This window comes from Lissotriton vulgaris, chromosome 2_1 (genome assembly GCF_964263255.1).
Source record: "Lissotriton vulgaris chromosome 2_1, aLisVul1.2, whole genome shotgun sequence".
In the NCBI taxonomy this organism is placed as follows: Eukaryota; Metazoa; Chordata; class Amphibia; order Caudata; family Salamandridae; genus Lissotriton; species Lissotriton vulgaris.
Window position 1 is genome coordinate 169118791 of NC_141687.1, and position 17260 is coordinate 169136050.

At 43.1% G+C, this 17260-nt stretch overlaps 1 protein-coding gene across 3 annotated transcripts in view; it reads right to left on the reverse strand.

Moving 5' to 3' along the window:
• The window catches only part of LOC147729765 (caspase-1-like), a 494150-nt gene that overhangs the window by 314634 nt on the left and 162256 nt on the right, over positions 1-17260 (reverse strand). For all 3 annotated transcript variants that reach the window (XM_086954650.1, XM_086954649.1, XM_086954651.1), the window contains exon 3: positions 2439-2581. In XM_086954650.1, the coding sequence (XP_086810776.1) occupies positions 2439-2581 (143 nt within the window). The remainder of the gene's footprint in view (positions 1-2438; positions 2582-17260) is intronic.

A 17260-nucleotide genomic window follows, 5' to 3' on the forward strand; every position in this document is an offset into this window, starting at 1 on the left:
CTTCTTCTCAAGATTTCTCCCTTGTAACTAAGGAGTAGTCACCCTGCAGCAGCAGGCACCACCTAAGTATCTTGCGGTTTGCTGAAACGTCCTTCCTCCGGAACCAGACTGCCCAGCTCGACGAGACCCGGACTCCATGCCCTCTCTGACCTAAACCTGCCTCTACAGCACAGCTGAGAACCGTAGGTGCGACGAGACCAGAGGACCCGGCGACCATCAGAACCAGCACGACACTGAACCAGCACAACCACCGAGGGACCCTCGAGTGGGTGCACTGGGGTAAGAGAAGCCCCAACCCCAATCAGCACAAGCACAGAAGACCAGCCCCCCAGCATCCTCCAGATCTGCGTGGGGCCCTTTTGCTTCAGTGTCGCTTGCCACGTTGTCCGGTCACTTGCCCGTTGGCTAGTGACCCTCCAGACGACGTCCTACGTTTATTTCACCGCTGGTCTAGCACCTCTAGACTGGCCCTAGTCTCCTCCTGAAGGGGACCCTCTTCGGACCCTCCTGGTCCACTCAAGACGCCATTTTGTGTTGCCACGTGGGCTTGTCGTTGCCAAGGCTTGTTGCCTCCTTCACCGGATCCAGCATCGCCAGCAGCAGACATCCGACGTGGGACAGCTCGCAGACCTCCAGCCTGGTCGACATCAGCGCCCTGGTCCGTGCAGCAGCAGAATCCAGTGTCACCTCTTCGCCTGTCTGAGTGACCTCGTCCGGTGCCATCCTGGTGCCCAACTAATCACTGGCTAGTGATTCAGAACTCGGTCCCCTCTGCTTACAGGTACTCTTCTTCAACTGATCCAGTCCTTGGATCAGCCCGGAACATCTTCACTGGTCGCCTGCCAGCAACTTTTACTTCAGGCTCCTGGTTCATCAACGAGGATTCCCGACGATACTTGAACCCGATGCAGCCGCAGCCCCTGGGCTAGGTAAACCGAGTACCACGGTGCTCCAGCGTAGATCCACTCTCTAAGTGTCTAGATCCACTTTCGTTTTTGACCTACCTAGTCGGGTTCGCCCGAGAAGACTAACTTTTGCATTTACTAGCATCCATAGACTTTGTCCCGCATCACGCGTGAGAGTTTCCACTCTGCACACGACGTCCCTAGGCCTTCTGCTTCTAATCTAAGGGTTCAGCATTGTAGGCCCAGCCTTTCTAAAGCCTATGAGAGTAGTACTTACCTGATAGTAATTTCACATTCCACTTTTGTAGTATATGGTTTTTCGTGCCCCTCAGGCATTTGTGTAAATTGTGCGACTTTCAGTATTTCTTTAAGAGCTTTGTATTGTGCTTAGCACCCTGTCCTCATAAAGAGTCCAGGGTTGTTGTGTTCTAAATAAATATCCTTTTATTTTCATAACAACTTGTATGGTGTCCTTTCACTTGGTGTTCAAGGGGTATATGTGATGGTATAACAGCTGGCTTAACACGCCCTCTAGAGTTTAGCCTAAAGACTGATCTTGTCCATGCTACTAGGATAGCTGGTCTATAAGGTTGACTTACAACCAATCATCAATAAGGGTCGTTTGGTATTATACATAGTGATCACTAGAATAGTGAGCAATGCATATCAGGCCAACTTCTCACAACATGCCTCAAACATTTCCTTTTTTGCTTCCATTATTATGTGATGTTCCCAAGGTAAATTCTGCTAATTCTTATTGGTTTTGTGGTACTGGTCTTTTTCTTTTTAATTTAGGAGGGAAATGTGTGGTGGTTCGCTCTCGGTCTTACTCTTTTCCCTCTTGGTTCCTTCCTACTTTTGCCCTCTTCTATTACCTCTCTCTCCACCTATGGGCCTGGCCCCAACTGATATTCTAGAATGTGGTTCTGAGGTGATGTCCTGAAGGCGAGAAATGACATTGTTGGCTTCTTTGGCTTCTTTGCTTGGACAGTGCTAGTCTATATGAAAATTACTGAAATACCTCTCCGGTGTGTCTGGTTCTTTGTCCCCCACAACACATAGCAATTCCAATTTGTCCCTCCCAAACATTCTCTAATAGAGAATTCCCAGCCTGGCCCACTCAGTTCTTCTCCAATGAAGTGTTATCAGCTTGCCCCTCCCTGGGACTCCTTAAAATGATGCTTCCAGCCTATCTCTACAAGGGGTGGTGTAAGCAGTGCAAACCAGTCTATTCCTACCAAGCATCCTCTAATGCAGCGTTACCACCTGTGCCTCGCTAACAAGCTTACAGAGCGTTACCAGACCGTCTATCCCATGCATGCTCTAAGAGAGTGCCCCCAGCCGGTCTCTACAAACCAAGCTTTACAACAATGGTACTAGTCGGTCTCTCCCACACATGACCCAACAGCCTGTCGCTCGTAGGCATGCTCAAACCGAGCGCTACCAGCTTTTCCCGTCCAGGTATATCCTAACAGTGTAATAAACCTGTTCCTCCCCGGCATGGTTACAATGAGGAAGTGACAGTGGTCAAACCTGTCCTTCCTGCTCTCTCTGGATCTTCTGAACAAATTCTTTGGAACAAGGGGTGAGCCATTCGTCGGAGTGGGCTGGGTCTGGCGGGGTAGTCTCTTGAACCGGAATCTGGGCCCGGGGCTCCTGCTGCAGACTCATCAGGGCTGGAAAGTGGAGGGCATATGTTAAAGTTCACATGAAACGATCTACATAACTACGACAATATTACAGTATTCACAGGTCTGGGGTCTGAAAACTTAAAACTACTCGGGCAAATAACAAAGCTTTTTCTCAGGATAATATACTGTTGGTGCTCCAGGTGTTATGATCAGCTTCCATGGCTACCGATGAAACGCTGAACCAGCCTCATCTAGATTCGAACATGTGGCCTGCAGAATTCACATGGATCTGAGAAACATGTGTAATGTCTTAAGTAATATGTATTTGCATTTATGTACTGTTCCCCTATAACTGTGCACAGAATCTGGAACGTTGACTACACTGTGCTGGGCTTTGCATAGCCTCAGTTGACAGTTGCCAAGTCTGTGTGTTGGATGGGGTCTTGATTACTGTTAACTTAATAAACTGGATTCTACAACTACATCAGTCTACTGTAAGTATTTTATGTGGATCTTACATTTGGCGACGATGGACATATAAAGAACCCTCTTCTTCTTCTTCAAGGGACCTCAACAACAACTTTATTTTATAAAACTATCAGCACTTGGAGAACTGCACCTGTTCTACTCAATCTACAAATATCCTGGAGATTTCTTTTACTTGACTCTTGTGTGGGGGCGATTTAATTTATTAAAAGAGAACATATCTCCCTCGACAATTTCAAAGTAATTGTTGTTAAGATTGGGAACTTATCCGTTGAATTTATAAATTACTGGATTACCCCTATCTTGTAAAGAACGATAGCTTATTCAGGCGAGGAGCAACTTATTTGGCAAAGATTGAAAATAAACATCAACCGCCTTACTTTGCTTACGCGAGTGCTTGCCTCGCTCTACGGTTGTGCGTCCTGCTGAATACATTGAACCTTCTTAACAATCTTCGATGTCTGGAACGCTTCACCATCAAGCATCGCATTACTGATGTCATCCCGCACTGAGTTTTGTGTCATCGCGTAGACGTCCTGATCTACGCATTGGCTGCCATCTTGGATTGGGTTGGATCTGTCACTCTAACGGCGCTGAATCCTTGCGTCGTAACACACTCCTCAGTCAGCCTCCGTTGTCTCTTTCGTTTTAGCCTTCGCTAATGCGCACAGCTTGTCAATTCATAGCGCACAGCTGACAGTGATGGTTGCATCAATTTAATTATCGCTGATGCGCACAGCCTCTCAATTTGATACTCACATCTGGCAAACAATATATATTCACTACTATTTAAAGGAAAAGGCTCTAATGGGCTCAAATTGAGGTATTATTCACCTTGCGGATGCACACTGTTTCAATATTTCGTTAATGTGCTGAGGTACATCTCTTTCGTGAAATCTATCAACGTGCACAGTTTGAGGTATCGTTTAACTCCAGACAGCTTGAGATACTGATTTACGCGCTGATGAGCACAGCCTTTTAAAATACATTCTAGGTTGAGTTTATTCTTTCTTATACTTTACGTACATATTAATGCGATGTCTGTGATATGTTGAATGTTCAAGTGTTTTATATTTAAGATTCAGATCTATTTACTCAGAAAGCAAGCGTTTTAAGGATTTCTATTGGTTTACATATTGAATCTACACTTTTAGGTGTATTTAAAAATTTGTACTTCTGACTTATTGTGTGTTCAACATGCAAAATGTTCCTGCTCCTTCCTTCTTTCTCTCTTCTCCTGGTGATCCCATTCTACCTTTGATTAAGTGGAAGAAGGTGTTTACCCACTACGCTAGAGTTTGTGGCACGTCTCTTAGTGCTGAGAGAAAAACCTCCTTACTAATGCATTGCTTGGGGTCTGAAGGCCAGGAAGTTTTTGAACATCTTCCTGACCTTTCAGATACTGACTCTACTGGTTTAAATGAGTTTGATATAGCCATAAAAAAATTAGATTAACACTATTTACCTAAAATCTGTACTGTTCTTGAAAGATTTCATTTTGGAAGAAGAATGCAAAGGGAGGATGAGTCAGTTGAACAATATGTCACAGAACTGCGTAAACTTGCTGCAACATGTCATTTTACTGCTTCGCTAGAAGAAAGGCTTCAGGATCAATTTATGTTAGGTTGCTCTATAGATAAAGCTTGCGATAGTATTTGGCAAAAGGACAATCCTTCGCTACATGAAGTCATAACTATTGCTAAGACTCATGAACACTCGAAAGCCTGTATTGACACCATAGGTAGCAATGATTCTACTAAAAAGAAAAATGGGAATGATACAAGTGTTCTTGTATTAGAAAAAGAAAAGGCTTCTAAATCTAATATCTTTTCAAAAACTGAGCCGAAACCTGGTTCATCAAAACCTTTTCTTTGTAAGTGTTTCAGATGTGGCAATCTTGGTCACTTGGCCAACTCAAAGACGTGTCCTGCCCTGAAATCCTTATGTAATGTCTGTGGCAAGAAAGGTCATTTCACGAAGTGTTGCAAATCAAATAACGGTCTAAAGAAAGTGAGAGAAATAGACCTTTATGAAAGTGACTCTGACTCTGCTGGAGCCAATATATGTCAAGTAAAATCTATTGATGGTGAGGGTCCCTTTAAAACTGTTCTGATAAATGCTGCCCCAGTCAAGATGTTATTTGATTCCGGGGCAAAAATTACTTTAATTCCTAAGTCAGTTTTTGATCAGAATCTAAAAGGGAAAGTTAATCTATTCGAACCTGATATTAGACCGAGAGGGTATGGTGGAAAATTCATTGATCTTGTTGGTGGGTTTGAAGGTACTATTTATTTCAAAGGTAGAATCATTCCTGCTATTGTGTATGTGTCAACTAAGGGTGATTCACTTATTAGTTGGTTTCACCAAAGAGATTTACATATAATTTTAGATCCTAACAAAAGTCCTTCTGTTTGTCTACAGGAGTTACCTTCCGTAAGCCAAGTTGGGAATAATTGTACTTTATGGGTAGGGGAGTTTCCAGAAGTGTTTGAATCCAAGCTTTTAAAATAAAAAAAAGATGCAATTCCCAAAGTAGCCAGAGTTCGCAATGTGCCTCTTCAGGCAAAGGAGTGTATGAAAATTGAACTTGACAAATTGATCGCTAATGGAGTCATACAAGAGGTAGAAGGTACTGAATGGCTTTCTCCCATTGTGATGTCTCGTAAGGCCAATGGAGAGGCCGTACTCTGTGTGGATTTGAGGGAGCTGAATAAGGCTGTTATCGTTGATCACTACCCTCTCCCAAACATAAGTGAGATGATGTGCTCTTTAGATGGTCCAAGCACTTTTCTTCTCTCAATCTCACATCCGCGTACCATCAGGTTAGGCTACATTCTTTATCCCAAAACCTCACTGCGTTTGTAACGCCATTTGGTACATTCAAATTTTTAAGGATGCCTTTTGGTCTCATCTCAGCTGCCTCTGTCTTTCAGAGGGTAATGGAACATATACTAAAAGGCATAGGTGGGGTACACGTCTACCAAGATGATGCGCTTGTTGTCGGTAAAAATATAGATGAACATGATTGTAGATTAAAGGCGGTATTGAAAGGGTTATGTGATGCTGGTCTGACTCTAATAGCTGATAAGTGTCGCTTTAATGTTGCACAAATTGAGTATCTAGGCCATCTAGTCTCTTCTAAGGGGATTGAACCAAAACCATCCTTGGTCAACACTATTTCAAACTTGAGATCTCCACAAGATAAAGATGAACTAGTGAAGTTTTTGGGAATGGTGGCGTTATATCACAAGTTTATTCCCAACTTCGCAAATGTAACGGAACATTTAAGACTTCTCTTGAAAAAGGGGTGTGAGTTTTTTTGGAATAAAAAGTGTGAAAGGGAGTTTCAATACTTGAAACTTCAGTTGAACAAAGCTCCTGCTCTAGGGAGTTTTCATCATAAGAAACCTTCTTTTCTTATGACAGATGCCAGCTCAAAAGGGATTGGAGCCGTCTTAATGCAGAAAGGCGAAACGGAGGATAAGACAATTTAGTTTCTGTCTAGACCTTTGAGGGATGCTGAATTCAATTATTCGGTCATAGAGAGGGAGGCCCTTGCCATTTATTGGTCGATACGAAAGCTTCATAAATTTCTGTGGGGTTGCTTTTTTTCTGTACTGACGGATCACAAACCGTTGAAGGAAGTTCTATCAAGAAAAGGCATTGATTTGGTTTCTTACCGCATAAGAAAGTGGGTTGTGGCGTTGCAGGGTTTTAATTTGATGTAAATTATCTTCCAGGTGTTAACAATAAATTAGCTGATTGCTTGTCTAGATTGTGTGACACCAACAATGATTTTGTAACTTCTGTTGACAGTGAAGGTGATTGGTTTGCAGGGGAAGAATTCAGTGAAGAGCTCAATGTCTGTGTTATTAGTGAAGGTATTATCTCTGAAAAGGACTGGAAAGATTCACTTCTGAAATATAATGTATTACAGGAGGTAATTTTATTGGTTCATAGACAGTGGGGTGACAAGAAAGATTATAGTGATGAAATTAAAGGGTTTTGGCAAGTCAAAGACGAGTTAACTGTTGTAGATGGTATGCTTTTAAGAGTTAGTAAATTAGTTCCACCTCAGGATTTAAGGAAATCTTTGTTAGAACGAGCACACTCAAGCCATATGGGCATTGTGAAAACCAAAGAAAGAATCAGAGAGGCCTATTGGTGGCCTGGTGTGGATTCACATGTAGAGAGAGTGGTTAGAGATTGCCATGAATGTTCAAGTAGTGATAAGAAACTAAAGTGTAGGACGCAACCCATGGTTAAAAGGGAGTCCTCTGCTGGTCCTTGGAGTGACATCTCGATTGATATTTTGGGCCCGGTGAGGAGGAATTCTTCTGAGAGGTATGTAATTGTGTATATGGACATGTTTTCACGTTGGCCACAAATTTTGTGAATTCAATAGAAACAAAAGTTATCATTGATTTTTTAGATGGAGTTCAGTTTACTTCTAAAGTTTTTGAGGAGTTTCTTTCTTCAAGAGGTATAAGACATAAGAGAGCGTCTCTCTATCACCCTGAATGCAATGGACTTGTTGAAAGGTTTGTCAAGGTGTTAAAAGAGTGTCTGCAGTTGGCCTCCACTTCGGGTAAGAATTGGGAACTGGCAATGAGAAAGAAAGTAAGGGAGTATAGATTCACTCCACACTCTTCCACAGGTGTACACCTTTCAGACTTTTTAGGAATAGAACGCCTAATGTAGAGGTATGTCCTTCTTGGGTGTTGACAAAAAGATTGATAGTGGATGGAAATGTTGACAAGGTAGAGGGGTGGAAAGAGAAACAGCTGGAGGTTGTGAATAAGCACAAAGTATGGTTTGACAATCGTAAGGACACAAAGTAAATGTTAGTTTCTGTTGGAGACTTGGTTAAGATCAGGTCTCCCCGCCTTGACACTGGTGTTTCAAAATTCAGTAAACCCTTCTAAGTCATCAAGATTTTTAGGAATGCCATTAAGACAAATGATCATAGAGTTTGGAATCTAAATAGGGTGGCTAAATGTCTTCCACCGGAAGTGTCTTACACAGAGTCTTCTCAAGATTCAATGACTCAAAAGTCTTCTTCTCTTACTGAGGGTTTGTCACCTTACTGGCGTGATAGACCAAAAAGAATTGTTAGACGTCCTTCAAGACTACACGACTTTGTTTGATGTTACCCGTTATTTGCCCTTGAGCATTTATTTATTTACTTATTTATTTAGGTTTTTTTTCTCTCCTATTTTTGTTCTTATTGTCTTCAATTATAGTATTATTAGGGGGAAGGTAGTGTAATGTCTTAAGTAATATGTATTTGCATTTATGTACTGTTCCCATTTAACTGTGCACAGAATCTGGAACGTTGACTACAATGTGCTGGGCTTTGCATAGCCTCAGTTGACAGTTGACAGTTGCCAAGTCTGTGTGTTGGATGGGGTCTTGATTACTGCTAACTTAATAAACTGGATTCTACAACTACATCAGTCTACTGGAAGTATTTTATGTGGATCTTACAACATGCACATTAATACATTATGTTTTAGCATCATCTGTGTAGTGTAGTTCTGGTACTTCTATTTTTTAAAGACGTTTTATTTGTTATTATATGAAAAAAACAGATATACCCTTTTTATACAGTAAGTCTTGGTACAGTTTTCACTTCTTCCCCTAACCAAATGATTTTCAATAAAGAGTATTTCAAATCAGTCATTTACGCACTCATACTTTGATGCATAGACTTTGTAAAGCATGGGCAAAGTAGGCGATTGCCTAAGACCCCATCTTCCAGTGAGGCCCCTGGGAAATTGAGCTTTCTCTTCATTTGATCTCGGTCTGTTCAATTAATTTATTTGAAAAGTTTTATGTGGCGCGAACATGACCAGTCAGCGTATCAGGGCGCTGTACAGAGAAGCAAAGTAAAGGTGTAAATAGTGAACATTGTACATATGAGGAGATAAACACACAAAATGTGTTAAAGAACAGCCAGCAGCATGGTGATCTAAAGTAATCAAAATGCAAAGTCGAATGGGAGACCCGAGTAGTAAACAACAAATAATTCAGAAGCAGCCATTTGACTTCCTTTTTTGAACGAGGAGGTTGAAGGGTTGGATTTGTGTTATAATCTACTTGTTGGTTAATGGATCCTCCTTAGTCTTGTTCTCTGCCTTGCTGCTCAGCCAATGGTGATGTCATTAGAATGTTCAGAGTGTTTGTGCTTGAGGAGAAATCAGTTAGTCGATGGGCTGAGCATCATGGAGGCTGCTCCTGGTTGGGCATATTATGGATCTTACATCATCCTGCAACTTATATTTGAACCTGTAACCGGATGAATAAACCAATAACTTGTTTTCTACATGACTTGTCTATGAGACATCATTGAATTTAACAATGGCGACGATTTGAAAAGAACCTGCGTGTGCTACTTAAATGGATAAAGGTCTATGAAGCCTAAAGAAACTTCAAGGAAAAGGAACTTCATGAGAACTTACAAGCTGTGTATTCGAGGAAGCTGGAACCCCTGAGCTGCACCAGTGACCATTCCATTGGTCGCCCTACCACGTAAGTGCCAGTTCCTGTTGGACTTTCCTTTTACCTAACCTGCTGCATTGGAAAAGAATGTTCTTCTCTCACTTCGTGATTCTGCACAGAGCCAGTGACAAGACTTGAGGCTCAAGAGTACATACTAGAGGTTGTTTCCTTGTTTTCACAAACAAGTACTGAATCATCTGTTTTGTCAATCGTTCAGTAAAACATGTGCTTGGATCATACCTTGGCTTTTTAGGTCTCACCTACACAGCACGCATGCGCTGCTTAGGAAAAGACATGTAGCCATCGATTCATTTTGTGTCCCAAGAACGTGCACGCGTTGCATTGCCTTCAATGGCAACGCTTGCCAGTTTGGCGATTCCCTTGCGGGAGCGAGCTTTGACACCATATGTTTGTAATTAACTTGCAAACACATGGTGCCCCTGGCTCGCTTCCGCAAGGGAAACGCTTTGTGTGCTCTGGGCCGTACTCCCCTAAACCCTCCCACTTTTAGCACGAGGCGCACGCACAAGTTTACATCAACGGTGCTTTCAGATCCCTCCCGCCACCCAACACAGCCAGGGAAAGCGTCTTTACTTATTTATCATCACAGGCGTTTTTAGACCCCTCCCGGCTCCCTAAATAGCATGGCAAAGCGCCTTTATTTATTTTAGATTACCGACGCTTTCAGACCCCTCAGCCGGTCTCATAAAACACACACTCAGGCACCATGGGTGTGGAAGAAACCGCTATGGCTTTGGACGCGCGCAGCGGGAGCTGTTTTCATTTTACTTTGTTTGATCAGACCGCTGCTCGCTCCCCTAAGGTAAAGGCTTTTGATGGACTTTAACTTTTGCGGCCGCGTTTGTCTTTTAGCACTAGTCTTTAACTTGAACCAGACAATGTCCAACAGTGCTGCCTCCCTCGGTGTTTCATGTCATATTTTGCCAGAGGTGCAACTTGTTTCTGTATTTTTATATTATGCCCAGAGTTGCGATTTGCATCTGTATTTTTATTTCAGCCTGCGGTCAACCTGTAACTTTTTAAATTTGTTTAAATCATAAAAAACAGAATCGGGTGACTTATTTCCGTTGCTTATATAACTCCTCTCGTGAAGTGTGGCTTGTTTCATTGGTTTATACCGCTAAGAAGCTCAGAAGTATGACAATTTCTGAACTTTTTATTACTTCGAAGTAGAATATGTAGTCTGTTTAAGCAGTTTATATAACACCATGCTTAAGATGGGTGGATTGGTTTATTTCAAAGTTTGAAGCAGACCACACTCAGAGGTGTGACTAGTTTCGGAGTTCATATTAGATCATGCTGAGAGTTGTTACTTGTTTCATATCAGACCATGCTCAGAAGCGTGGCTTGTTTCAGAGTTTGTATGAGACAATGCTCCGATGCGAGCCTTGTTTCAGGAGGTTAGATCAGTGTAACAGAGTGCCAATACCAGTACAGGACATTGTTTCCCCTTTAACTCCCCTCTTCTACCCTTCACAGAACGTCGAGACCACAGACAGCACGCCAGAGACCGAGGAGAGACACTGGCCCTTTAACGAGGAAACAGTAGAGGAATGGGCGGGGCTGTATGCTGACGCAGAGACGTCTTATACGGAGGAACGCCAACACCAGGTGTGCTTGTTCACCCGGAGGGAGGAAGACGTGTGGAGAGAAACGGAAGAAGAGCGGAGGACTACGGAGACGGAGGCAGAAAGGAAGGACGAGTCGGAGCCTGAAGAAGCTGGAAGTTCGAGAACGGACGAGAAGCCAGGAGGCCAACAGTTTCACGAGTCGACCCGCCACACACCCAGGGGAGGTGTGTGGCTATCCCAGGCACGCAATACTATCCGGAATTGGGTGGGACGTAAGGGCGCTTCGCCTAGTTAAACCTGACCCGTCTTTGACCCGGTGTACCTTTCCCCGAGCACTACCCTGCACCGCCATTAGTACGTCGCCAAGAGAGTTACACAGGTTAATGTGTCCTCACTCCCTTTTCCCTGCACCTATATATATGTAAAGCACCCCACTCACTAAAGACTGTTTCTGTCTGTTTAAACCGAGAGCCAAGACGGAACCAGACGTAAAGCCTCGAAGGAGTCCGGAGGTGTTTTGTCGACTCGACCCGTATGAACGCCACCACAGGAGGCCGAGTAGAAGCAGATCCCCGCGACGGAATACTTCTTTAAGAAAGTGTACTGATCATTTGTTCAACACAATAAAACCCGTTAAAACTAAGACCCGCCTGTTGACGATTCCTCTTGACCCCATCACAATCAGCTTATTCTCAGAGTCTGTTTTTGTTATTAGTCTATATACGACCATGCTCAGGGGTCTGACATTGTTCTAGTGTATATACAGCCATACTCAGAGGTCTGAAATTGTCTCTAGTGTATATACAACCATGCTCAGAGGTCTCACATTGTCTATAGTGTATATACGACCATGCTCAGAGTGTCTGACATTCTTTGTAGTGTATATATGACCGGACATAGAGAGCTGGCTTATTTTTCTTGCCTACGTCAGACAGTGCTCAGAGACAGATGTGTTACTTATTTCTGGAGTGTATATCATACCACGTTCAGGGTTATGGCACATTTATGGAGTTTACATTAGACAATGTACAAGGGTGTAGCTTGCCTCAATAGTGTATATCAGACGTTGCGCAGATATCCGTATTATTTCAACAGTTCCTATAAGACCATGGTGAAATATGCGGCTGGTGTCTTTGGTTTACATCAGACCTTCCTCAGAGTTTCTAGATAGATTTAGAAGTTAATGTCAGTCCATGGTTGTGACGACTCATACTTTCCTTTTTTGGATACCGGACATGGGTTGGCATGATTAAATGTTTCTTATCAGCAGGGGTGGTTCGCTAGCATTAGCATTGGGGCCCCACCTCTCGATAGTAATATTCCCCTAACGTTAGTGACAGCCTTGTCGCCTCTTGACCCAGGCAGTCAGGCACTTTTCTCAAACACATATGCTACTGCGCATGTGACTGCTGTCACAGTTTTTACAGGGCTTCCCTTTTGTCAGCTCTGGCCCTAAGAGGCCTTCCAAGCTGTAGGGCCACACTGTGATGTGATGTAAGCTCTCTAACTGAGCACAGGCCGGGCCTATTAAGCTTCAGCTCTCTGCTTCACCAGGCACTTGTCAATCAGTGGGTTTTCATACCTCCCTTTCCACACCTCGTCACAGGGTGGGAACAGCAAGTCTCATTGCTCCCACCATCCCCAGCGATGAGATGGTAAAGGGGTGGGATTCACAATATGCTGCCTCATCACATGAATGACTAGATTCGCCAGTGCACTGGTTCCAGTCATCGGCCCCCTGACCCGAAGAAGGCTTTGACTGCAAGCCCCTGTGAGGCATTGCCAGCCTTGCTTCTCGCTCCTCCTCAAATGCTGCAGCAACCAACAGTATTAAAAAGAAAAAAAAAGGGCAGCTAGTATCATAACACGCATGTGAACTGCTTGACAAAAAGTCATCAAGGTGAGAGTATTGGAACCAAGTCCAAGTTACCCACTATTAGGTTGGCATTGGAGTATAAATATTAACCCCCAGATGTTTAAAGGTATCAAATTGAGACACAAGCCTGGTGACCTTTTCCGTATCCCTCTGAAGATCCACTACTCACTAGAGTGGCAACAGCAGGACTTGGCCCAATGAAGTTTGAGGCCCGACATCTTCACAAACTTGTTGAGCATCTCCATCAGTAGGAGGAGGGATGTCTGGGCAATACATAAATAAACCAGATCATCATCTGCATACTGATACTATATGCCATTCATTGAATGCCTGCACACTCCAATCTGGGCTTTGGTGCACAGACAGCTTGCCAGGAGCTCCATCACTAGCACAACAAGCATTGGCATAGCCAATAGGTCTCGCCTTTGGGACCTTATAAGTATTTAATTATGCAGCACAATATCCTTGGTGCAACATCAACAGTTGCATGGCTAAACACAAAAGGTCCCAAAGGCGTGACCTAATATCTATACCAATGCTCGTTTCTACATGTGGTGTTGCTAGATGTAGTGTGAAATGCATTTAACAGTGTAGGGACAGGAATTCTTTGGCCACCTGTATCCCCATCGAACCAATTTCTCTGCTGCAGCGCTAACTTGATTCTAATTTGAAGTCACCTTGGACTACAGATATTCAGGTACTGTTTAAGCTTGGATTGATTTATTTTCCCGAGTCCTGATCACACCTTGTGGATAGTTTTACCCTCAATGTGTTACTTCATGGCTTTACAGGTGTACTTTTCATATTCAAGGCCTACTGTAACGATAACTCTCTGCTTCGAATAAAGGCCTTGTGACGTCTCTCACCTGGCCTGGCTTCACTGTTGCTGTGTTGCTTTCTCCTGGCAACCAAGGACTGCTCGATGACGTTGCTCCTCATCTGGAAGACTACTTTCGTCAGGCCTGTCTTCTAGGCAACTGATTTCTGCGTGTTGTGCCCGAGGGCATTTCTCCTTTGCTGGACATCTCTGGAGCCGCCTGTGAGCTGCTGGGACCTGTGGCGCTAAAGCCTCACGCCTTTCCTCGCTTCCCTGCAGTCGAGGTATGCGCAAAGTTCAGTCGCTGATTTAGCCACATTCGGGGCATGTGCAGTGATGCGCACACCTTCCTTCAGCATGGAGCTTGCGCATTCTGGAGGAAGTATTCACACAAGGAGCAAGCAAGATGAACCGTACACTTTCCTCTTAATTATGAGCATGTGCACTGCGCACACAAGTGTGTCAAGTCAATTTTGTTTCTTAGGAGTGTCAGTAACGCGCTCACTTTCCTTGGCATTAATTGTATCTATGTGCACAATGATGCACACATCTGTCACAGATTACTTTCCACAAATAAGTGCTTGTTCGGTGATGCGCACACCATTTAAACTTTACAGTTTTTCATTGGATTCATCATTTCAGTTCTAGGTACTGTGTTTTTCCTTTGGTGTTACAGTTACATGCACAAGTTGGAGTTTCTTACTTCTGACATTTACATTTGGCAGATCATTTTTCTTTTACAGTTATTATAGAACTGTGTGGTCACTCAGATATAGGTGATCCCATCTTGCCTTGGAAGAGTTGGAAACCTTTATTTGACTCACATTTGTTAGATATCGGGAAAGAATATTGCATCCTATACTGCAAATGCCATTGTCGTAACGTGTATTTTCCTGTGTGAGCGAATTACCTCACAGTGTCCTTTTAAAAAAAATGTTATTCTGTTTACGCTTACTGGAGCAGAGCTTTTGTGTTCCGTTTCATAGGGAGGTAAGTTACCCTATAGGGAGGTGTGTTCCCCAATCACGTTTTATTCAGTTTCATAGGGAGGTGTGTTTTCCTATTACAGTGTTTCTTAGGGAGGTGTTTCCCCTACAGGGAGGTGTGTTCCACTATTACGTTTTGTTCTGTTTCATAGGGAGGTGTGTTCCCCTATTACAGTGTGGATGTGGGAGTTTACTGTCCTCGTTGAGTTTCATTGGAAGGTGTGTTCCCTATTACGGTGTTTCTTAGGGAGATGTTTCCACTATAGGGAGGTGTGTTTCCCTATTACAGTGTCCTTGTTCTGTTTCATGGGGAGGTGTGTTCCCCTATTACGGCGTGCTTGTTCTGTTTCATAGCGAGGTGTGTTTCCCTATTACGGTTCAGTTCAGTTTTATCAGGAGGTGTGTTCCCCTATAGGAAGGTGTGTTACCCTATTACAGTGTGCTTGTTCTGTTTCATAGGGAGGTGTGTTCCCCTATTACGGTGTGCTTGTTCTGTTTCATAGCGAGGTGTGTTTCCCTATTACGGTTCAGTTCAGTTTTATCGGGAGGTGTGTTCCCCTATAGGGAGGTGTGTTACCCTATTACGTTTGTGCAGTTTCATAGGCAGGATTTTTCCCCTATTAGTACTGTGTTCATGTATGCATATTTTGAGATGTTCATACCATCTCTTCTTATGTATAATACAAGTCATATACTGTTTGGGGTTTGTGAATATGCCCTGTTTGTATGTTGTTGTGCCTGGCGAAGTGGTGTTATATACCCACTATGCCCTGTTTGTATGCTGTTGTGCCTGGTGAAGTGGTGTTATATACCAACTATGCCCTGTTTGTATGCTGTGTGCCTGGCGAAGTGGTGTTATATACCCACTGTTTGTAAGTATGAAACTTTTGCTTTTGTCTTTCCTTGGTATGTGTCTTGTCTTATCTCGCATACATTTGATTTTCTATAATCATTATAAGGGGGAGATGTATTATAATCTACTTGTTGGTTAATGCATCCTCCCTATTCTTGTTCTCTGCCTTGCTACTCAGCCAAAGGTGATGTCATTGGAATGTTCAGAGTGTTTGTGCTTGAGGAAAAATCAGTTGGAGCAGATAGGCTGATCAGCAAGGAGGATGCTCCTGGTGGGGCACATTATGGATCTTACTATCATCCTGTAACTTATATTTGAACCTGTAACCTGATGAATACACCAATAACTTGTTTTCTACACGACTGGTCTACGAGACATCATTGAATTTAACAGTGATTTCAGAAGGAGAGCGTTCCATAGTCTCTGCCTACAGCTCCCACTGACTCGGTCTTTTTTCTGTGTCAACTTGAGGATTTTGGGGGCCCAGGCAAGACATATGTCAACTGTTATTATGTAAACCATTAAAGTTTAACATATAATTTAGAATTGTTTGGCATCATGCGGGATTGAATGAGCAGGACAAGGTTAACAAAATTAACATTTGCTCCGTTCCAGGCCCCCAAAATTATGGCTTGTCCAGGGCTCCCAAAATTCTTAAGGTCACACTGCATTTATTACAATGTTGGTACCTTTACACACAATATATTATCCTCGTCATACTTTCCCATTGTCCATTGTACTCAGTCTTTGCACATTGGGTTCAGTTCCCAATACATCTTCAGCACTCCTAATGTTTTAGGATACACTACCCCCAGCTGTTTATATATGGATACAAATGACACAGAATCTCTGTCTCTCTTCCGAGACACCCATACTCTCCTAGAATAGACCAACAGAGAATGCCGGTTAGCCTAGCCTTTTTCTAGTTCAATGCTATATCTTGTTCTGTACAATCATTCTTCTTCTGTCCTTACCACATGCCTAGGGCATTCCAAACACCACCTGTCTAGAGTTCTTCGGCACTGGGAACCTATTGTCTTTTTAATGTAGCTAAGGTCTAATTCCAGTTCAAATATAAATCACACTTCCCTATATCCTTCACCAATCCTGCATTTCCCTTCTATAAGGAGGTAACTATTTCTGTGGAGGATTATGAACCAATTATACATACTTTTCGCCCACAATTGCCTTCCCTGAACACTATAGACCACTCTTCAAATGTTTCGCGAAAGTCTTTCCCACTCCTCACTCGCTAGGTCTTTCCCTGTCATCTTTACCCACTGGGTCATGAAAAGGCAGACTGGAGGATCCTGTGTGGATTTTAGCACTAAGTAGATGTTGCTGATTTTTGTGGATTCCTAGCCTATGAATAATATTTTAAAATATTTAAACTCTCCAGTTCCCACAGCCTTGTTTGACAGCAAGACTGCCCAGTGGGCGGCTGAAGGTACAGAAGCTACTCTGACTCCCCGACTTTAAATTCTTTGATACAAATTCTTTGTCTTAGTATATATATCTTGTGTCTACAACAGAAACTGGGAGAGTTTGAAATAAGTACAATAATCTGGGAAGTATATTCACTCTAAGTACAGGCTATTCTGCTCAGCCTTGAG